Source organism: Pyxicephalus adspersus, chromosome 4 (genome assembly GCF_032062135.1).
Source record: "Pyxicephalus adspersus chromosome 4, UCB_Pads_2.0, whole genome shotgun sequence".
Lineage (NCBI taxonomy): Eukaryota > Metazoa > Chordata > Amphibia > Anura > Pyxicephalidae > Pyxicephalus > Pyxicephalus adspersus.
In genome coordinates, this window is record NC_092861.1 from 1,711,754 (window position 1) to 1,734,459 (window position 22,706).

At 43.7% G+C, this 22,706-nt stretch overlaps 2 protein-coding genes across 2 annotated transcripts; one reads left to right on the top strand and one right to left on the bottom strand.

The window, feature by feature from the left end:
• Nucleotides 1-1,253: 1,253 nt before the first annotated feature.
• On the top strand, nucleotides 1,254-12,865 carry ADCY3 (adenylate cyclase 3; the record flags this gene model as incomplete). The annotated part of the gene is given in 8 exon segments (XM_072407210.1): nucleotides 1,254-1,507; nucleotides 3,644-3,725; nucleotides 4,546-4,704; nucleotides 6,290-6,436; nucleotides 6,515-6,634; nucleotides 8,465-8,591; nucleotides 10,498-10,622; nucleotides 11,821-12,865. Coding segments are annotated over 8 exon segments (1,197 nt in total), but the record flags the coding sequence as incomplete, so codon positions are not given.
• A 5,374-nt stretch (nucleotides 12,866-18,239) lies between these two features.
• CENPO (centromere protein O) lies at nucleotides 18,240-22,257 on the bottom strand. The gene is made up of 4 exons (XM_072409033.1): nucleotides 22,238-22,257; nucleotides 19,334-19,619; nucleotides 19,080-19,248; nucleotides 18,240-18,706 (listed from the first exon to the last, which is right to left on the bottom strand). The coding sequence occupies exons 1-4, from the start codon at nucleotides 22,255-22,257 to the stop codon at nucleotides 18,612-18,614; spliced, it is 570 nt and encodes a 189-aa protein (XP_072265134.1). The 3' UTR covers nucleotides 18,240-18,611.
• Between the last annotated feature and the right edge of the window lie 449 nt (nucleotides 22,258-22,706).

The following is a 22,706-nucleotide window of genomic DNA, read 5'->3' on the forward strand; positions in this document are numbered from 1 at the left end:
CAGTCCTGAGAAAAATCTGTGACTAATAAAACCCAATATCCATGGAGGAGCAGCGACGTAGGCAGGACTACAGAAAACCTCCCCTTCCCTTTGTCTCTATAACATAGAGGGGAGGTGTTCTGTAGTTCACAGACTGCAGGGAAGGTTTGTAACATTGGTTGAGATTTCAGTTCTGTGCACAGGAAGTTGTCAGAGACATATTGGCTTTTACTGCAATACTCACCTTCAATCTGCTGCAGCCCTCCTTGAGGATAATTGATGCCCAGTGTCCTAACCCACTTCCTGTCATAGACACGCCCCCTGGAGGAGTGACATCACACAGCCATTACAAGCGAGCTACGGTGGTGGAATATAAAACGGCTGACTTCTGACACCAAAGGAAAAGGGCCAATCACATCAGCCAGGTCAGATGACTTTTTGACAGTTGGAGTTCTCCTTTAAAGACTCCTCGTTGTCATCGCCCATACAAGAGGATGGTAGCCGTTAATTAAAAGGGTTTTCAGCCCAAAATAAAATGGGGACACCCCCTGAGGAATGTCTCTGCCACCCTCCTGGCATTCCGCAGCATAAGCTGTTCTCTAGCTGTATCAGCGCCTCCATGTATGGGAAATTCTCTATACGTCTCTATGGGGGGGGGGGGCACTCTCATCTGAGATCTCAGGAACATTCCACCTGCTCAACATCCAAAGGTTTTCATTATTGGTGAAATGAAATTCTGAGGGGGTGACACTGCCATGATATAGAGAGTGTGATATTAGAGACAATGCCATGCTATAGAGAGTGTGATATTAGAGACAATGCCATGGTAGAGAGAGTGTGATATTAGAGACAATGCAATGATATAGAGAGTGTGATATTAGAGACAATGCTATGAGGGCATTACTTTGCCCTGCAAGTCTCTGGAGATCTCCCAGATAGCCAATAACATCAGGGTGCAAATAGCAGCCAAGTCATGTGGTCACTGATCCCAGCCCATCCTCTGCCAATTGGCTCCGTGCTGAGATGGGTTCAATGTTGCAGAAGACAGAAAAGGGGTGGCAAGAGCCACTGACCACATAAGCAGGCCACTATTTGTATAACCCAATGCCCCAGCTTGCCTCAGTTGCAGAGAACAATCCATTGCTTGCATGCTCTGGGCTTTGATTGACAGACCCAATGACCAATCAGATTTTGTCTTCACCAGTTTTCCCATAGTGTGATCAATAATAGTCTCTGATTGGTGACATTTTCTCATTTGCCCCCCACAGCTCAGCTGCCTTCAGTACTACTCCACCTCTTACAATGCCACCTCGCCGACCATGGACGCCTGGGGTTGTGTGGAGAACCCCAAATACTACACCTACATCGCGGTCTTGGCCCTCATCGCCACTATCATGCTGGTGCAGGTCAGCCATATGGTCAAGCTGACGCTCATGCTGATGATCACTGTGGCAGTGGGCGTGGTGAACATTTACGCCTGGAAGCAGATTTTCGATGACTACGATAGAAAACGTTTCAACGGCTACGTGTAAGACCCGCTGGGTTTATTATCAGTAGGGTTTGTGCATTCCCTGGCCATATAAAAAGTCTCAGGGCCATGTGGTCAGGCGATGCTGGGATAAGGAGGGAAGATTGGGAACACGCTCAATAGAAAATGGAATGCCAATCTTGTTCTATTGGAATGTGAAGAAGAATCCGGTGACACAAATCCACCTTCACTGGTACCAGTGTATGATTTTCTCAACCCCATTATAGCTGATCCTAAACTTTAGGGATTAAATGGGGCTTAGGGTTTGATGGAGAGTAATGGTTTAGGTTTAGTGTTAGCTTGAAGGGGTAAAAAGTTCGATCAAGGAGTTGGGTTGAGGGTAAGGGTTTGGCAAAGGGTAAAATTGAGATTTCTGGGTTTGATGAAGAGGTCGGGTTGAGTGTTAGATAACAAGCGTTAGGTTATGATTATAATTAATGTGTTGGATTAAAATCTAAGGTTTAGATGAAGTGGTTGGGTTAAGTTTGGTGAAGATCTTGGGGCTTGATGAAGAAGTTTGGTTGCGTTTAGGCTTTGATGCAAAGTATAGGTTGAGGGTCAGCTTCAAGGGTTGAGTTGGAGTAAAAAGAATGGGCTGAGGGTTAGGTTTAGAAGAAAAGGTTAGATTTGGGTTAGGGTTTAGTGAAAAGTAAAATTGATGAAGGGCTTGGGTTGAGTTAAGTGTTAGATAACGAGGGTAAGGTTATGGTTTAGAGGAACGTGTTGGAAATTTGAGGCTTAGATGAAGAGGTTGGGTTGAGTTAAGTGTTAGATGCAAAGTATAGGTTGAGGTTCAGCTTCTATGATTAGGTTGGGGTAAAGATAAAGAGGTTGGGTTGAGGTTTAGATGAGTGATAAAATTGGGGGTTGGATTATGGTTGAGATGAATATAATAGCTTTATGTTTAAAGCCTATATGAAAATGTTGAGTTCAGGTTTGGTGAATGGGTTGGGTTGAGTTAAGTGTTAGATAACGAGGGTAAGGTTACGGTTTAGAGGAACGTGTTGGAAATTTGCGGCTTAGATGAAGAGGTTGGGTTGAGTTTTGGGTTTGATGCAAAGTATAGGTTGAGGTTCTGCTTCTCTGATTAGGTTGGGGTAAAGATAAAGAGGTTGGGTTGAGGTTTAGATGAAAGAGTTAGATGAGTGATAAAATTGGGGGTTGGATTATGGTTGAGATGAATATAATAGCTTTATGTTTAAGGCTTAGATAAAAAGGTTGAGTTCAGGTTTGGTGAAGGGGTCGGGTTGAGTTAAGTGTTAGATAACGAGGTTAAGGTTACGGTTTAGAGAAACGTGTTGGAAATTTGAGGCTTAGATGAAGAGGTTGGGTTGAGTTTTAGGATTTGATACAAAGTATAGATTGAGAATCAGCTTCAAGTTTGGGGTAAACATTAAGGGGTGAGGTTTAGGGTTAGATGAAGGGGTGAGAATAAGGTTTAGAGGCTGATAAATATAATGAGTTATTCTTTGGTCTTCCAATATGGGGCAAGAATGAGGTTTAGGGTTAGATAAAGAGAAATTGATATTTAGGATAAGGTGGAGTTCTAAATAAAAGAGAAAATTGAGGTTTAGGACAAGGTAAATGGGTTAGATTGCTATTAGGTGTTGGATTAGGAGGTTATGTGGAGGTTAAGTATTACATAAAGAGGTAATTATAGAGTGAAATGTTGGATTAAAGAGTTAGGTTAAGGTTTAGTCTTAGAATAATGGGTTAGGTAGAGGATTAGAAAGCTAGTTTGAGGCTAAAGCCTTGTATAGATCTCCAATGGATATTAGAGGATTGTCACAAGAAATGATCTTTCGTGATTGTTTCCAGTAACAGATGAATGAATGAGCTCGGTACACACCTTGCTGTTCTGTTCAATGGAGAAGTTTAGGGGAAGGATGTACAAGTAGCACCCCGCTGTGCTCGCCTCCATAGGAGTGAACAGTGGTATTTCCCATTCATCAGTCTGCTGTGGTTTTTCCATAGTTGTAGATTGTGGGGGAGGGGGGCATCTTTTTTGAAATTTGCACAAGGCCACCCCTGCCATATACACCCTCTTCCCCTTATTGATATACATTATTTGATGCTTTGTTTACCAAACAATGTGGTCTGTGGAAGTCTTACGTGTTTTTTGGTCTCCTTGCACAGAGCAAACCTGGTTCCTTCCAAATATTCCATGACAGCAATGATCTTCATCATGATGCTCAGCTTCTACTACTTCGCCCGCCATGTAAGTGCATATCAGTTTTCAGTGGAAGCTCAATTCGGGGGCCAGGCCACATGCAGCTGACTTATAAAAGGACCTGTGCTTTGGAAGTAGAGCAATTTGGGCAAAGAACTAGTTATTGGTATCACTTGGAGGATCCTCGCAGTGGACCCATTCCTAATAATGTTACTTATAATGCCTTGCATGTCTATGTGGGGTCTTTTTTGTACAGAAGCAGGGCTTTGCTTCCTCATGTTAGAGCTGCTTCCATTATACCTGGTGATCTGATATCTGCTGGAGAATAGAAAAGAAGCATTAGGAGAGGTGACGCAGGGAGATCCTTGCATTGCAGGACCTCAGGTACAGCTTCCTCCCCTGGCAAGTGATCAGAACAATAGTGACATCACTAAATCTTACCCCAAATCTGGTTAGAGTTGCAATAAGAGGCATCAGTGCCTTAGATGAATCCACACTGTGGATATAAAGCTGAACGGCTAAAGAACTGGAGAACCTAAGTACAAGAAGAGCACTGTTAAGTTTTTAGGAATTCAAGATACAAAAGTACATCACAAGATCTCTCTGGAATGGGCTTTCTCATCCTATTTAGCTTGCTCTTACTTTCTGCTCATTTAAAAGGGCCCTTAAAACCCAACGCTTCATCCTCACCCTCATTGTGTGCTACTTCCCCCACCTCCTAGATTGTAAGCTCTTCTGGGCAGGGTCCTCTCCTCCTCCTGTGTCACTTGTAACCCCCATTTAATGTACAGTGCTGTGTAATATGTTGGCGCTATATAAATCATGTCAATGTCTACTTGAAGTTAACATTTGTGCTTGGTTTCTATAGGTGGAGAAGTTGGCCAGGACATTGTTCTTGTGGAAGATCGATGTCCATGAGCAGAAGGAGAAGGTGTATGATATGAGGCGCTGGAACGAAGCTCTGGTTACTAACATGCTGCCCGAACACGTAGCCCGACACTTCCTGGGCTCCAAGAAGAGGGACGAGGTGAGAGAAGAATGATAGGCCTTATATGAAGGTATAAATATGGGAGAACAACGTGGCCACACACCTTGCTACAAATACTTACCTTGCCTCCTTCTACTGCTTTGTTACCTGGAGGGATTTAAAATACCCCAAAACATGTGACTCTGCCCTCTCATAATGCAGCACTGGGGGTTCCCATAAATGTGTTGGAGTTCTTTAGTCCTGTGTAAGCTCCAACTAGGGTAACCTGACGCCTGGGACTTTCCTTCTTGGCTCCATTGGGGCTGAGAGGTAATAAAGGGGAGTTTGGTGTCAATAGATAAAAGAAGGGGGCAGGTAATCTTGTGAATCTGTGGCGTGAATGAAGCACTGATTCACTTGGAGCTCAGAAATGTATAGTAAAGGGTATCTAAAACCTTTTTTTTCCGTTGAGGATACAATGTGGAAGAGTTGTCACACTCACCTCTTTCCTGTTTCAGCAAAGGGGCTTCTCTTTGCTTCACTTTCTGGCTTCATCCAAAGCTTCTGACCATAACGAGGCCGCTTTACTGATCTGTGTGGAGACCAATGAGAATATTCTGTAATACTTAGTCCAATCCCATCAGTGTTCTCCCCGGCACCTTTTAGCTGGGCGCACCACCCGGCTCTTTTCAGTAATCACACATTAATCATAATAAAGGGGCCACCACCCACCTACAATTTCTTCCCAGCCAGCTTGAAAACATTTCTGGGTTTAATACTGCCCATTTACGTCCATACCAGCTGTATGCCAATGTAGCCCCTCCTATTATTTTTTATTTATATAGCACCGACATATTACGCAGCGCTGTACATACCGTAGTCATGTCACTAGCTGTCCCTCAAAGGAGCTCACAATCTAATGTCCCTACCATAGTCATATGTCATTAATACAGTCTTTGGTCAATTTTGGGAGAAGCCAATTAACCCAACTGCGCTTTTAGAATGTGGGAGAAAAACTACGCCAACACGGGGAGAACCTGCAAACTCCATGCATATAATGCCCTGGTAGAGATTCGAACCTGGGACCCAGCGCTGCAAAGGCCGGAGTGCTAACCACTGAGCACTGTGCATGTTCTGGAGGGGCAGGAAGAGTCAGTCTGGGAATGATAGGGCTAGATGATGCTTGACGTCCTCCAGCTAGGAAATGGTATAGGTTCTATCGGATTTGCTGCAGCTTCTAAATGCACATTGTGAGCTCTCAGTCCAGGAGAGGAACCGGTACAAGTGAAGGGGAGGCTGGAGGGCAGATTTAGGGAAAAAAAGGCTGAAGGCAAATGTAATAAATGGGAGGCCATAGGGCAGAATATATAGGCTGGATAGTGGATTTAATAAAGGGAAGGGAAGCCTAGAGGACAGATTTTATGAAAACAAAGCTGGAGAACAAATGTCATTTTCTAACTTACACAGCCACATTCCCCATTACTGTAAAATCAGAAGTGCGGCTTGTGTGATCTTAACAGGAGCTGAAACCTAAAAGGTAAAAGAAAATAACAGTTTAATAATTCCATCTCCTTACTAGTTCCCCAGCCTTCACCCAGTTTAGGACCCAGCGTATAAACTTTCACTCACGTCTTTCATCTTCCAGGAATTGTACAGCCAATCGTACGATGAGATCGGAGTGATGTTCGCTTCCATACCAAACTTCTCTGACTTCTACACTGAGGAGAGCATCAACAATGGCGGCATTGAATGTCTGAGGTTCCTCAATGAGATCATCTCAGATTTCGATGCGGTAGGATCCCCCTATTTTCTAGTTAATGATTCACTCATTGTGAATGCAGAGCTTATTCTGAAATCTTTTTGTTTCTAGCTGTTGGATGAGCCGCAGTTTCGCTGTATAACGAAGATCAAGACCATTGGTAGCACTTACATGGCTGCTTCTGGAGTCACTCCGGACCCGAATTCTAATGGGTTCAATAACACCATTAAGGTTGGTCCAAAAAAAAAAAAAATGGATGTCTTAGCATTGGATCTGTATCCTCATACATGGTTCTCCTGCCACTTTGCCTGTGACTTCAGCTCCCTATATTCTTGTCCATTGTATAGATCTGTATATAGGTTGCTGTTATTCTATTAAGGATACAGTTTCAATGGGAAGGTAGAATATATAGACCCCAGGTGCTGCTAAACCAGCAGCAAGCCACCTGCTGTTTGCCAGTGGAATTACATTCAAGGGTGTTGAACCACAGTGCCATCAACAGGTGATTTAGGGAGCTGCAGCTTTCCTGACTTCTAACTTTAATTTTAAATGTTCCTGATATGCAAACCTAATGATTCAGAAAGTATTAGAAAAATCTGCAATGGGAGCCTTCTCCTGGGAAAGGTTCTCTAACTTTTTTCTCTACCATGGCATAAACTTTATTACCAGGCTGAGGGCTATCAAGTAGAAGTGATATGGGTGGCTGTAAAGCCATCTGATCATTTTTATGGGCAGTTTTCTCCCCAGAAATGTTTTAATCTGGGTGGGAAGAAATTTTAGGTGGGTGACAGCCCCTGTATTGTGACCCAACTCTTCAGTAACCATCTAAAAACAGCTGGGTGGTTGCTGAAAAGTGCCGGGTGGTGCGCCCCGCTAAAAGGGCCCGGGGAGAACACTGTGGAGCATCTGTAGGGCATCGGAAGTGGCACCCCTGTTGCAGCTTTTGGGCTCTCCTGCTTCTCCTGGAAGATGGAGACTGCAAAGAACATGTGAAAATTATCATTTGATGTCCAATCTTTCTTCCATGCGGTGAACCTGGAAGCGTTTTTCTCTGAGCACCTCCAGGTTCACAGCCGTCAGATAACAGCAGGGACAGTCCTGGGAGACAACAGTAATGACTGTACTCATATAGAATATATTAGGATATTACCCACATCCTAATATTATGATACCACTCCCCTTTTTGGTATTACATACTGTAGCACGGGGTGTACACAATCTATTAGGGAAAAGAGGGATCTGAAGTCTCCCTAACCTCACCTGCACAATACTATCAATGTTTAAATATTGCAAAAAAAGGACTTTACAATGGATTTTGGTTCAGCAACAAAAATTAAAATATGAAAGGTGCCATTGCTTATGGGATTCTAAGTGGTCTAAATGATGTCCTTTGGTTCTGTATTACAAGTAATTCTGACTTTCCTTGTTGATACTTGTCACAGAAATTTTGAAGTCAGGCCAGGAGTATTTTCAAAAACAAGCCAATCAGGGGTCACTCTCAAATCTATCTGTCCCCCCCTGACCTGTCTCCCTCAGTCCTGGATAAGGTCTCATGCTGCCTGACAGCCATCTCATCATGGATGTCTGACCCATTCCTGAAACTCAACCTGGATAAAACCGAACTCATCATCATCCCCCCTCACATTCCAAATCTCCCCCTGACACATTTCTGTAGCTGCCCCCACTCTCTGGAATGGTCTCCTCGTCCTATTCGGCTTGCTCCTACTTTCTGCTCATTTAAAAGATCCCTCAAAACCCAACGCTTCACCCTAACCTACCCATCCTCTGTCTCCTCACTACTTCCCACCATTCCATATCCCCCTCCTATTGTGTGATACTTCCCCACCTCCTAGATTGTAAGCTCTTCGGGGCAGGGTCCTCTCCCTCTCCTGTGTCACGGTCTGTATCTGTCTGTCATTTGCATCCCCTATTTATTGTACAGCGGACAGGTGACGCAGTGACACATCCACAAGAAATACAATAAACCCCAGTGACTGTGATCTTGATATTTTGAGATTGGGAGTTACACAAATGACACTTTCATTCTCTTTACTTTTGTAGAAGGAGGAAATCTCCGATAAGGAGCGCTGGCAGCACCTAGCAGACCTGGCAGACTTCGCTCTGGCTATGAAGGTGACATTGATGAATATAAATTACCAGTCATTCAACAACTTCATGCTGCGTATAGGTGAGTACCTGAGATACAAATGTGGGTTCGTAGCGGAGCGCATACACTGCATGCAAACTGAATGATCAGCGCATTCAGACATAGCCAGCTTATGTGCAGATCTCTTTCCTATATCAGCAGAGCTTGGCCCCCATTGATTCTTAAAGTTGACCAATAGGAGAGCTCTGGAGGTGGAAGTTGGTGGGCTAAACTGGAATCATGACCTTAACTGCCCATATTTCTGGATCTACAGTAGCTCCAAATCCTGCTACGATATAAAACATTTACCAAGGTCTACCTTGTACCTGAAGACTTTGCAGAATTTTTTTCAACTGTACCACCATTTTGGATTCACAAACCGACTGTCACTTCCTGATTTCCACAACCAGCCTGTAAACATAAAAGGGACGTTATTCAGATATGAAATATAAATTAATCAATCAATAAATTGCAAAGTTTCTACATTGATAAAAAAAAGAAGCAGCACTGTGGCTCAGTGGTTAGCACTCCGGCCTTTGCAGCGCTGGGTCCCAGGTCAGAATCCCGGCCAGGACACTATCTGCATGGAGTTTGTATGTTCTCCCTGTGTTTGTGTGGGTTTCCTTCGGGTACTCGTGTTTCCGCTCACATCCCAAAAACATGCGGTTAGGGTAATTGGCTTCCCCTCAAATCGTCCTTAGACTACATTAATGACATATGACTATGGTAGGGACATTAGTTTGTGAGCTCCTTTGAGGGACAGCTAGTCACATGAGGATGGACTTTGTACAGCGCTGCGTAATATGTCAGCACTATATAAATACTGGATAATAATAATTGTCATGATCGATATTTCCTGTGATGAATGGGACAGAATAGTAGTTTTGTCCTGAATCTTGAAAAGCCATTCTCAGCCTGGGTTCCTCCAGAGATTGCCAAGAGCCTGAAAAGTTTGGAGGCTTATTCCACAAGAATGACCCCAAGGATCCTTTTACCTGTCTATAGGGATTGATTTTGGGCCAGAACGGTGAGAGGGACATTCTTTACATTGATGTAAAGGGATAATTTCCAAATAATTTATTTTAGTGAGGGTACCCCGAGGCCTGAATATTATTTGAGGGGTTCCACAGGGGTACAAAAGTTTGAGAAAAGCTGCTTCCAATGGGGTGAATTTATTGAATGAGTTCATCATATTCACCCTTAAGGTAAATCATAACTTATATGTGTGAATTGTGTAACAAGGTGAAAATTTTCTTGCAAAGAAAATTCAAACGTGCAAGGAAATTAAGAACTCAAGGGAAGTCACCTCACCTACGTGAAATTTTCTTTGAAAAATAACAATCACAACTTTTTAAAAATAAAGAGATATTAAAATATTGATTATTTGTGTATAAATAATGCCATTCTTCACACCCGAGACCTTAAATCAGGGTTTTACCACTTTCCCAACACTGCCCCGGAGTTGCGTTTTCTTTTTTGTGAACTGTCGCCATCTAGTGGCAATATTAGATTGTTACAAAGCTCCATGTGGATATTTCTATATTTATAATTATCCACGGGTTATAGGATCAAGATTTCTTTGTGTCTTTTAAGAGAAATGGAGACCAGACCTGGTCCTGTGATGTGGAGGGAGAAAGCTACTTGGGTTAACATATGTGAGCAATGGAGAGGATGGTGGTGGTGGGGTCACCCTTATGTTAATATAATTGGGTAAAATACAGAAAGGATTAAAATGGTAAAGGGATGAGAGAAAAATGGTGGCGAGGGCTGTAGGGAGAACGAGTTGAAGGGATTCTGTGCATCCATTGCACCTATAGACTTGCTTTGGCTTTGCACTGACACCAAATTGTAGCACGGGAGCTGCATAGATGGTAAATTGTGGTTTGTGCGGTGCTGGGGTGAAAGCATTGTTTGCATGTGACAGAAACCCAAATCTTTCTTGCCACAGGACTGAACAAAGGAGGAGTCTTGGCCGGTGTGATCGGAGCTCGCAAGCCACATTACGACATTTGGGGGAATACAGTGAACGTGGCCAGCAGAATGGAGTCCACTGGTGTCATGGGAAATATACAGGTATGGGCGGACCCTTTCTGTATACAGGGTGTCCCAAAGGTCACTATACACTTTAATGAATTCCAAAAACTACACCAGAAACTGAGTTTATTCATATTTTTAGTATTAACAAAGGAGTTGTTGTAGTTTTACTTGCTAGGCTTGCCATCACGTTAAAACGCCTTGAAGACTAGTTGTACACCACCACATGACTGGTTGTACACCTCCACCTGACTAGTTGTACACCTCCACGTGACTGGTTATACGCCTCCACGTGACTGGCTGTACGCCTCCACGTGACTGGCTGTACGCCTCCACGTGACTGGCTGTACGCCTCCACGTGACTGGCTGTACGCCTCCACGTGACTGGCTGTACATCTCCACGTGACTAGTTGTACGCCTCCACCTGACTGGTTGTATGCCTCCACGTCACTGGTTGTACGCCTCCACGTGACTGGTTGTACGCCTCCACGTGAGGGTTGACACGCTTACAAAAACTGCAAAGCTTAAGTTGTCATATGCTGATGGGCTCAAGTCTCTCCCAATGATACCAGGAACAACACAGAAAAAAGGAAGTGTGTAGTGACTTTTGGGACACCTTGTATAGTTCAAGCTGGATTAAGTACTAGACCAGGGGTCGGCAAACTCCGGCCTTTAGGTCAGATACGGCCTAGCCGGTAGTTTGTTCCGGCCTAACACCCCCTGGCCGATCCGACCTAATGCCGGCCGGCAACCCAGGCCTCCCAAACTGCCGGAGCTCCAGTGCCGCCTCCTTGCTGAGGCTCCCATATTTATCCCAGCCGGCGTTGCGCCGCTGTGGTAAATAGGGAACGCTCTCTGAAGGGAAATCCCTCTTCTCCGCAATGCATATGGAGGAGAGGGACTGCACTTCAGGGGGCGTTCCCTGGTGGTGAGTGGAGTCATTAGGGTGGGACTCCCGCCCACCCCTGAAATTGCCTAGCGGCCATAAAAGTTTGCCGACCCCTGCACTAGACAATGGGCCTGATTTATTAAAGGGCTCCTAGACTGAGCGCTTTAATATTAAATCAGGCCCACGGTCTAGTGCTTAATCCAGCTTCCATTGCATAGACTATCATAGGAGAATCTGAGTGATCCAGCAAACCTGGAATAGATTTTTATCCTGGACCAGATTCACTGTTGCTTTGCTTTAATAAACAGGCCCAATGTAAATCATGTTCTAACGTGTTTCCTTTCACAGGTCGTAGAGGAAACACACGACATCCTCAAGGAATACGGTTTCCGCTTCGTAAGGAGGGGTCCCATTTACGTGAAAGGTAAAGGAGAGCTACTCACGTTTTTCCTAAAAGGAAGAGACAAACAAGGCTCCTTCATCAACGGCTCATCGGTCACTCTGCCCCACCAAGTGGTAGAGAATTCTTGATACGCCAACGTACGTTCAAGTGGCCTAGACGCCCACCAAGCAGACTGTTGCCACCAACCTGGAGGATTTGTTTTTTTCTCCTTACCCTAAAAAAAAAGAAATATGTGACAGCATATCACACACTATCCTTTTATCTCTAAAGTTGCCTTTTTTAAAAGAAAAACATTTCTGCCGACAGATTTACAGGGACAAATATGGTCTCATATGGAGCGAGGAGACCCAACGGGATCGACGCTGATGACCGTCGATATTTTACCGTAGACATTCAGGGTACATATGATTTTTATCGGGGCCACAGAAAGCCAATCGCGGGCCGCTCACTAAACCACAAGGACGGACTAATCTCTTCTAGTTTACTGTGATAATAACCCGCCCATGTAGTTAGTGGGATGCAATATATTTCATTATATTTGGAGGAATAATACTAAAAAAAGGACAAAATGCAGAAAAGATATAAAAAAGGTAAATATATATAAATAGATATATATACAAAAACAAAAAAAAAGAATTTAAACTATTTCTATTTTACGTGGATTTTCATTCTGCATCATCGTCACCGCTGCTGGATCACCAAAAGAAGATTCTTCAGACTGGGCGGGCATTGGTGCCGGCAGAACAACAATCTTCAGAGGCTTCGCCGTTCCTTTTTTTTTTTCCCAAATCACAGAAATCTAGAATAAAAAAGAAAGATATATATATTATACTTTTGTACAAGAAAACACGCAGCTTCCACCACACGAATGGTTTATGAATCCGGGGGGACAGCGTTTAGGCGGAGTTGTATTTTGACAGAGATTTTTATTTGCTTTTTTGTTTTTTTTCACAGTTCTATTTTTACAGAAATTCTTGATATGCACTGAATGAGGAGGGGGAGGGGGGGACGGCACGGAGGGGGTGATTAGTCAAATGGCTTTTTCGCGTGGTAGTTAAATCACGTGCTTACTTTATAGATTTTGGCACCGGGGGGAGATATCTTAAAAGCAGTTCCAGCTGTCATGATCAATGAAGGTAACAAAGGAATTTTGTCCGGATGCATATTACATTTTGGCTTTGTAGGCGGGGCAGGGACACGGAGCACTGTGGGGTATCCTCACCATTATATAGGGTATATTCGGGGTAGATTTGGCTTTTAAAGCAGAACTCCAGCCAAATGAAGACAGAATTCTCTCTCTGTATATAGAAAGAGGAAGGGGGGGGGGGAGTTTGTGTTACACATGCGCTACTGAAAATTGTCACTTTTTAGGACCTTGCATTATCATCAGGAGCCTCAGGCACATAAATATTGTTCCTCCAGGAAGGGCATCCATTGGCTTGTAAAAGTAGCAGTGCCTGGCTGCTTTGGCTCCGGAAAACTACAGAGCAATGCCAGTGACATGCTGAGGTCCATACATTGTTTGTGTTCTCTGCTGATAGAGTTTATTCTGCATCTTCACTGCATCTCAGCATTTATTTTCTGTAAGATGTATCAGCAGTGGTCTCTCTGCAGATGTCCAACTACTAAATCACAGCCAGAGCTGTCCAATCAGATTAGTTTATACTCTCTGCTGTGTATAGGGAGCTATGGCATGTTGGACCTTTGCAGCAAGACTACTGCTTCCACACAGAGAGCAGGCAGCACCAGGTAAGAGTCTCATTGATTTCATTATTCTGCTTTGGAATTTATGACATTTTTTTAATGCAAGGTCCTCCAACCTCCCTCGCATGTTTCATGCACTGGAGTTCAGGTATAATCGCAGGGCAGTGACTTCCCATTGAAATAATTGGTTTGTTTGAGCGCTGTACCTTTAGGCAATGAGTTGAAGCGAGTTATTGATGGCAGATACGCATTGTGATTGGTTGTAGCTGATCGCCCAGCAGCGAGTTGGGTATTAGGAAATTATTTTCATGAAATCTCTGGAAAGACAGGGAGAAGATGTTCGTATTTCTGATTTCATGTGCTGTGCAATATATCCAGAATTCACCCCCACCCCTGCTGCGGTTCCTATAGATACCCTCAGATTTGGGCTTCGGATCCTTGGGCACCTATCACACAATGGTTACAAGACAATTTGATTGGGTTTTCTCAGTATTCCCCTCAGGCCCCTTTAGCTGGGTGCACTGCCCGGCACTTTTCAGTAACCTCCCGGCTGTTTATGGGTCACAATACAGAAGCTTAAAATTTCTGGGGAGAATACTGGAACGGTAAGGTTGGTCATTGGAGTCAAAAACATATCCAAGGGGTAGATTATGAGGTTGGTATCTTTTAGAAAGTGCTGGAGTGCAAACTGGGGGTTACATAGTAGAAAGACCTAGTGTGTGGGGGTTATAGGAAGGGTTGGGGTATCCGGGCTGAATATGATCTGCGTCAAGCCCCCATAGGGTTAGAAGGAGGGTTTAACTTCCTGGGCAGGTGATATCTATCTGAAATTATATGTCTAAAAGTGGTCCATTGTCTTTCATGAAAGTTTATTTTACATTGTAGGTCCCTAATTCTTAGCCATAACTCACCGAAATATATCCAATATTTTATACATTTATTAATAAGCTTTAAATAAAAAACACACTTTGTATGGGATTCAATAAGGTTATTTTGTTATGAATCCAATACAAAATAATTTGAAATTCCCGCCACAATCCTGTGACAACGCACTTGGAACTCCGAGATTAAAGTGAGGGTTAAGTTTACTGAGAGGGTTGGGGTTAATGGTGGGGTTGAGGTTAGTTAAATAGTGGGGTTACCATTACTGGGAGGGTTAGTTTAAAGGTAGGGTTAGGGTTACTGTGGGGATTAGGATTAATGGGAGGGTTAGTTTAACAGCAGAGTTAGGGTTACTGGGAGGGTTGGTGTTAACTGGAGGATTACTGAGGGGGTTAGGGATAGTTTAATGGTAGGGTTAGGGTTACTGAGAGGGTTATTGTTACTGGGATGGTTAGTGGGAATGGGGGAGTTAATGGAAGGGTTATTGGGAATGGCTATGGGAGAGTTATTGGGAGGGTTAGTGGGAATGGGAGGATTCATGGGAGGGTTATTGGGAATGGAAGAGTTAATGGTGATAGGATAATGGGAGGGTTAGTGGGAATGAGAGTGTTAATGGTAATGGAAGGGTTAATGGGAGGGTTAGTAGCAATGGGAGAGGTAATAGGGAGGTTAGTGGCAATGGGAGAGTAATTGGGTGGATTAGGGTTACTGGGATAGTTAGTGTTTCTGGGGGAGTTGGGGTTACTGGTAGATTTGGGTTTAATGGTAGGGTTAGGGTTACCAGTGGGGTTAGGGTTATTAGGAGTGTTAGTCTTTCTGAGAGAGTTAGGGTTCATGGTAAGGTTAGGGTTCCTAGAATTGTTATGGTTATTAGGAGGTTTAGGGTTACAGGAAGAGTTACTTGTTTTACAGGAAGGACTAACGTGAGGGTAACAAGAATGGTTGGCACTATTTGACATGGAAGATTAGTTTTGGAGTAGTTCAGTGTGAGGGTTACCTGTGAGGTTAGAATATGGATTTCAGTAAGGGTTGGTGTTAAAGGAAGGGTTTAAGGGTACAGGATGGCTTAGTTTGAGAGGCTTTAGGAATCTGAGCTCCTACCACAGAAACCCAATGTGTGAAAACTTACATGCCGAGCATTTTATGTGCATGTGACAGAATTTGTGCACCACAGCCTAAGGAGCCCAAATTCTTTCTTCCTATTACAAAGTGGAATATTTGCCACTTCTAATTGCATTCAACTATCAAAATCACAGAATTAGGAAAGGTAGCAAAAAGCCACTACTATCGGTAAACTGAAATCTGATTGGTTGCAGGTAGAAGTAAAGCCCTGGTGACCTCATGGTCTCGACCAAAAAGCACTAGAATGCTGGATATAATATTGCGCACAGCACATGAATTGCAGAATTGTTAGTGAAAACTTAGGTACCTTCTGGCCGGCAGGAGATAGACCTTGTGGGACGTATGCATGGTACGGCTTCGGACACCACACGGTCATCGCACTCGTCGCTCATGGCAGGGGAGGAAACATTTTAACGATTTAAGATCACATCTATTGTCATTTTTATTTTTTTTTTTGGTATCTGCTTTTAATAAACTGCACTCTTGCTATAATTTACATCTGACTTTTTTATTTTGGAATGGAATTTTATAACAGGAAAATGGAAACAAGAATTGTGGGAAGATTTTATAAATGACAGGGCCATTGGGAGGAATGCTTAGCTGACCATAAACAATGAGTGATGGTAAAACATTTCCCTGGTACTTACATTTCTGCAATGCAATGACTTCCTGTTCTATATGGGGGAATCAACCAGCTTATAGGGTACTGCGGGGTGAAAGAATACACAGACCAGTTATTCATATTGCAGGGAAATAATTCCTATCTCATGGTATGCTGCAGGATGTCATTTCCTCCTCCTATGAGAAAAACTCATTAATAAATGTAACTTCCTGTCCAACATCCTATGTGCTGCCTCTATAGACACCTGGGGTGGGCTGTGAAGGGAAAGCAAGAAAGGGAGCACCATAACGTCCCCGACTGACTCTTCCTCCGGCCCCTCCAGAAAATGTTTGGGGCAGCACGGTGGCTCAGTGGTTAGCACCCCAGCCTTTGCAGCGCTGGGTCCCAGATTAAAATCTCAGCCAGGACACTATCTGCATGGAGTTTGCAGGTTCTCCCTGTGTTTGTGTGGGTTTCCTCCCACATCCCAAAAACATGCAGTTAGGTTAATTGGCCTTGGATTGTGGTAATGACATATGACTATGGTAGGGACATTAGATTGTAAGTTCCCTTGAAGCACAGCTAGTGGCATGACTATGCACAGCGCTGTGTTGGCGCTATTTAAACTCTGTGTATTAATAAGGTGCAACTTACAGCTGAAGTAGTTCACAATTCATATTGGAGGAGAGACAGGTAAGCACATTGGCAACACTTTGGTCTTTTCACCAGGACGCTGTCTTGGTGCTGCTTATGGTCAATTTACAGGCAGCGACACACAATGGGCCTGAGTTACTACAGAAGATAGATTATCATAGGAAAAACTGGTTGATCCAGCCATCCTGGAATGGTTCCGGTCCAGGATTGAAAACATTTGCCAATTTGAAAGAAATCTATTCCAGGTCTGTTGGATCACCCATGTTCTATCTTCCCCAGTCTTGGAGCTTAATCATGCCCAATGCCGCATCCCTGCCAACATTCTTAGGTCAGCTGCACTAAGAAGCTACCAATTCTTAGGGGACCTAATAATAAGTAATATTTACTATAATGAATTGATTAGCAGGAAAAAAAAACACCTTTACTTGATAAAAGCCCTCCATCTTTGTACACAACACATGTAGTAATGTCTCGGCTTCCCTCTTCTTTCTGGGGATTGCTGGGGACTGGCGCCACCATCTTCATTCTTCTGTCAAAGGTTAAAAAGACATAAGTCCATCAATTCCAACCACTGGGGAAATAAACATATCCCAAATATAAAACCCTATAAGACATTGTTGGTCCAGAGGAAGGCAAAACCCCGGGTACAATTTGCTTCAACAGGGGAAAAATTCCTTCCTGATTCCATGAGACAATCGGATGTTCCCTGGATCAGCAGTCTGTTATCTTTACTTTAAAGCCTTAATCCCCAGTTATATTCTGTGCTTCTAGAAATCATCCAGCTTTCTCCTAAAGCAATCTATAGTAGTTGCTGAAACTACTTCCTGAGGGAGCCGATTCCACATTATCACAGACCTTACAGTGAAGAATCCCTTCCTTATCCGGAGCTTAAACTTCTTTTCCTCCAGATGCAAAGAGCGCCCCCTTGTGCTTTGTAATGACATTACAGTGAATAATGGGGAAGAGAGTTCTCTATATGGACCATTTATATATTTAATTGATATAAATGGTTTTCCCGATTTCTCTTAATCTTACAGGAATGAGATTGGGTGACGTGTTTACCTGCAAGCGTTATGTGTAAGATCTAACGCCTGCTTTTTTACATTAGAAGACAGCCCCTTTATGACACTCAAAGCTTCCTGTATGTATCCCAGGAGGCTGCAAGTTTACCTGTGGTGGTAAAGAGAGGAGGGGCAGTGTCAAGAATTAAAAAAAAAAGGGTGACCAAGTCTTTTACATATTGAACAGTGCTGCTTAATATGTTGGCGCTATATAGCCTGTTTATTAGCAATAATGAAAATGTCATGATAGATCTGCTTACCTTTTGAAAGATTTTAGTATTTCCAGAAGTTAAAATCATTTCAACGAATTTAAAATGAACTCATACTATAAATTCCTTGATTGGGTTACTTCTGTTAAATTTATTTTTGGAAAGAAAGAGAAACGGATACAAAAACACATACAGATATATAAATATTCTTTATACAAAAGAAAATCAGAGCACAAGAGATGAAGAATAAAACAAATTTCTTATACGATGGATAAGACAAAACAGGCGAGATGTTGCCTAGTAAAAAAATGGCAATTTAAATTTCAGCCACAGGAGGGCGCTTGTTGACATTCTCCAGAAATCCCCATTGGCAGATAGGGGAGATTTGTCAGCAATGATTGTATGAAATGTCACAGAATGAGAAAAGGAAATTTTAGATGAGTATGGTGGCAGTACTGTGTGGCAGAGCGAGTTTGTTGTATCACATAGCGTTGCAGGAAGCTCTAGGTAGTGAGGGAGTCCAGGGCTTCGTGCAGAGCTGTGCTGGAGAAAAGCGACACGTGGCGCGAGATCATCTGCTGCACCGAGGCTTCGTCATCTAAAATAGGAAAATGGAGAATCTTTGATCAGAAGGGAATTTACAGACTGGCAGGCCCGGTTATTGGAGGAACCAGGGCCCTTATTAATGGGCCTGCAGCTGGTACCTGGGAGAAGAAAGCTCTCTATTGCCCTCTCTGGCCAAAGCATTGTATGGCAGGAAGAGGTCACATCATCCATCAATAGCGCCATAAACTCATATGGGGTAGCATGTGACTTTTGTGAAAAAGTTGCCCCAAATTGGGGTATATGGAGGTAGGAGCTATGCCTAAGTCACATGGTGATGGGGTCCCTAAGGTCTGTAAGGGACCCCAGATTTCATAGGTGTCTGCGGCCGTTTCATAAAACATACGGACCAATGATGCTGCACCTACCTGGACATGTGACCGTCACCTCGGTGGGATAGGTGCTGGCGATGTCCCCGTAGAAGACTTTGGCAGTAAAGCTGACAATCTGATCCTGTACAGGTAGGTTGTAGGTGAAGGAGAGGACGGTGTACATAGAATTCTTCTGCAGTGATCCTGCCACGTAGGCCGACGATTTCTTATCACAAACACAGGCAAGGAAATAAATCATCACTGTCACATGACATTACTAGCAACCAATCAGAGTGCAGAGTCATTCTTACCTCCAGATGATTGGCCTGGAACTTCCTCCCAGCATAGCCATTCAGCTGCGCAAAGAGGAGATGAAGCAGCTTGTTGAGGTGGGCAGGTAAGTGTTCCCGGGCCAGGTCAGTCAGTGGGATGAAGGCGGGGATAGAGTGACGGACAATCTGCGGTCTGCTCACATTATTCACCTGGAGGTAATAGGAGTCCAGGTAAGTGCCCCGAAATGCCGTGCTGATACAGAAACATGCCCCATCGTCACGCAGCTTCCCGCTAATACCTGCAGGGGAAGAGATGGATGAAATCCTGTGACAGACTTAGGTCACGTATTAAATCATTGAGCTCTTCTTGGGGGAACTGCTGGTTTGATGAAACATATTCACTTCATATTCACTGCTAACTCCTGTATTACACTCCCTGTATATCCTCCATGTCGGATACAGGAATATCAGGGACTGAACACCGCTACGGCAACGTTGGCACCATGCGGCACAGGTCTCTGATTCCATATCACCGTACTCCCACTTGTGTTTCTTGTAACGATTCTTTTACATTCCCGGCACACAAATAACAATCATTAGGATGATTTCTGGGCTCTTCGCATACCATAGGTACACTGACACATACCATATGCGGGGCCCAATACTTATCTCGGGGCCCCAGTATAATACCAGAATATACAAGATATGCTTGTTTCACCAATTCTGTAATGTTTCTTCTCACCACAAATGCAGCAAAATACATTCGGGTCATTTATACAACTTCTGGAAGAACTCATATTTCTGTAAAAAAAAGATATAGTTATAAAAAGAAGGCAAATGAAAGGTTCATGAAAATAATTCTACATGTAATATATAAAATGCAAAACATCGGTATAAATAAAGATTGATAATAATATGCTGTTGTTGGTAAAATTGTCTATTCTGGTTCCTGTATCACAAGAACTAGAGCCAGTCCAGTGAAACCGATGTCATTTCTGGATTCAGCAGACCTGAATTCAGACTAAAAATATTAAAAAATCCTTGTTGCGCTGTGTAATCAATACAAATGTCAGGTGACTTCCCATGCCTAGGCACTCCTGAAGGGGGAGGAGTCAGTTCTGTTACAATCAGCTGTGCTTGTAATCTGAACTTCACCTCTGTAAAGGTAAAGAGCGCCACTCAGTGGCCAGATATATTAACTACACATACTTATGTATGTAACCTACCTGGAGTAACTATGAAAATAAAGCACAGTGTATAATAATTATGAATAATGAAATATAAATGATTAAATGAATGATATGAAGAAATAAAACTCCCCAAATAATACCTGAGCCCCAGCACTGGCTGCTAAGGCAGACTAATATAAAAGGGTTAGTGGTCATTATAAGGGAGTCGGGGCCTCCAAGGCTAATAGAGGCCTCCTTGTCTGGCAAGGCCTGTAAGCCGTGCTGGGATTTGTAGTACCTCGGTTGCAGGAACCCCAGGAAAACCTAAATAAATGAGATTCTGATTTATCAACAGTAGGATATCTCCTCACTTCCTGTGCCGGTGACACCCTGGGGGCAGTTAGGATAATTCTGTATTATGGGGGTGGGGAATAAAAGCCAGGCAGGGGTTCCATCCCTTCCCCATTCTATCCCTATGTTCAGCTTTATTACTCATGTGCTCCCCCTACTGGCTGCACATGTTCCTACATTAGTTCTCCATATTGCTTTTGCCTGATTAATTTTGTAATTATTACTGTAAATAAAGTACAGTATCCATTGTATTCTAAATGTCTACAAATGACTGTATGAAAGAGAATAGACTACCGCAATGCAAGGCATGCCAAAGTGATCCGCAGCACCCTGCACAGCTGCAGTGAGACCCCAGACAGAGGTTCCTTGAAGATTCCAGTTATTTCCAGGAATAATGAATGATAAATACATAGCTGCCATGTAATGTTACATGTAATCAGGGACACTGCCTGCAGGTTTCTGCTGACAAGCAATTCCTGGCTGTCATTCTGACAGCTGGCAATATCTGGAGGGTCAGCAGGAGTAGGCAAGGAAAGTTTTTTTTTTTTTAGGAAGTATCTGAAGCTCAGAATCTTTGAAAGCAAAGTTTTGGATGAAACTGTCTTAAATTCCACCTTGCGTTGCTTCGGTTATTCAGTATCGGGCAGATGATAGGTAACAGGTCACATGGTCTGCATGCCGTACAGGGGAAGGTTCTTGGGCTTCTCCCTAGCAGTGGTGTTCCCCTGTGCAGAAGTGACTTGGGGCCACTGTTGGTTGGGCAAGATCCGGGGCCCTATTGCAGCAGCGCGTTTTGTACCTCCCTGCCTCCTATATGATATGCAGTATAATCTAGGCATGCCATCTTCCTGACTACCCAGAAATCATTGCTCTGGTACTGCGGCCCCACCCCTCATCTTGCAATCCAATCAGAGCTCATAATATGCCGACTTCATGCAGCACTGGAGGGGGAGCGACAGCCCATTGGAGAGAAATAAGACCTGGAGTGTGGAAGAGGGCGCCACCTAGAGGAGGTATAGCCCTTTACCCAAAGCCCACCCTCTCCAGTGTTAGTTCAGCAGCACTGTGCAACGCAATAGCATCGGATACTTTAAAGTTTGCAAATCTTGATAAACTTCTTCCACTTTTCCCCAAAAATTCAGCTTCTAAATTGCCCCACCATGCTGCATTGTGCCTGATTCACACGCTGCTACATAGGAGGGCGATGATAGCGCCCATAGTGATGTGGCCACCAATTGTCGGGAATCACATTTCCAGGAGACGATGACATGGCAAGCAATTATTAGCCAAGGGGTCCGAGGGCTGGGCATGCCATTGGGCGCCATGTGAGCTGCAGGGGTGGATATAGGGAGGTGCAATGTGTGCCCTGGATCCTCCTTGGCCATTGGGGGCCCTCATGGGGACCCCCACATCAGTTCTGTACAGTGGCCGCGTGTTGGTCATGTCCACCAATGGTGACCTGGTTAGGAGCCCTTTGATGGAACGCCCAAAGAACTGGTCAGAGGGAAAGAAGTGAGCCAACTAAACAAATCTGACGATATTAGGAGGTGCCCATTGCGGTACCCAAAGTTCAACTGTAAACCCAACTGAAAATATTTATTATCAGACATTCATTGCACTAACATCTACTTTTGTAGATTTATCACCACTTCATTTGCCCCATGTGTTTCAATGGGCACCAGAGCTTGACTGTGCTGCCCAGACATGCCACTTATACCAGACACGCCCCTTAGGCCCAACATGCCCCTGTACCAGACACGCCTCTTATTCCAGACACACCCCTTAGGTCCAACATGCCCCTGTACCAGACACACCTTTTTTTTTTTTTTACAATAAATTATTTTATCCATTACAATAAGCCAGCATTTATCTCAAACAAAATATAAAATATT

What these genes read in the sequence shown, in the direction of transcription:
- CENPO (XM_072409033.1), bottom strand. Translation starts at nt 22,257, where the DNA reads ATGACCAACACGCGGCCACT. An exon ending in ATGACCAACACGCGGCCACT is followed by an intron (nt 19,620 to 22,237) that starts GTACAGAACTGA and finishes AGTCTGTCACAG; the next exon opens with GATTTCATCCATCTCTTCCC. An exon ending in GGTGACGGTCACATGTCCAG is followed by an intron (nt 18,707 to 19,079) that starts GTAGGTGCAGCA and finishes TTCCTATTTTAG; the next exon opens with ATGACGAAGCCTCGGTGCAG.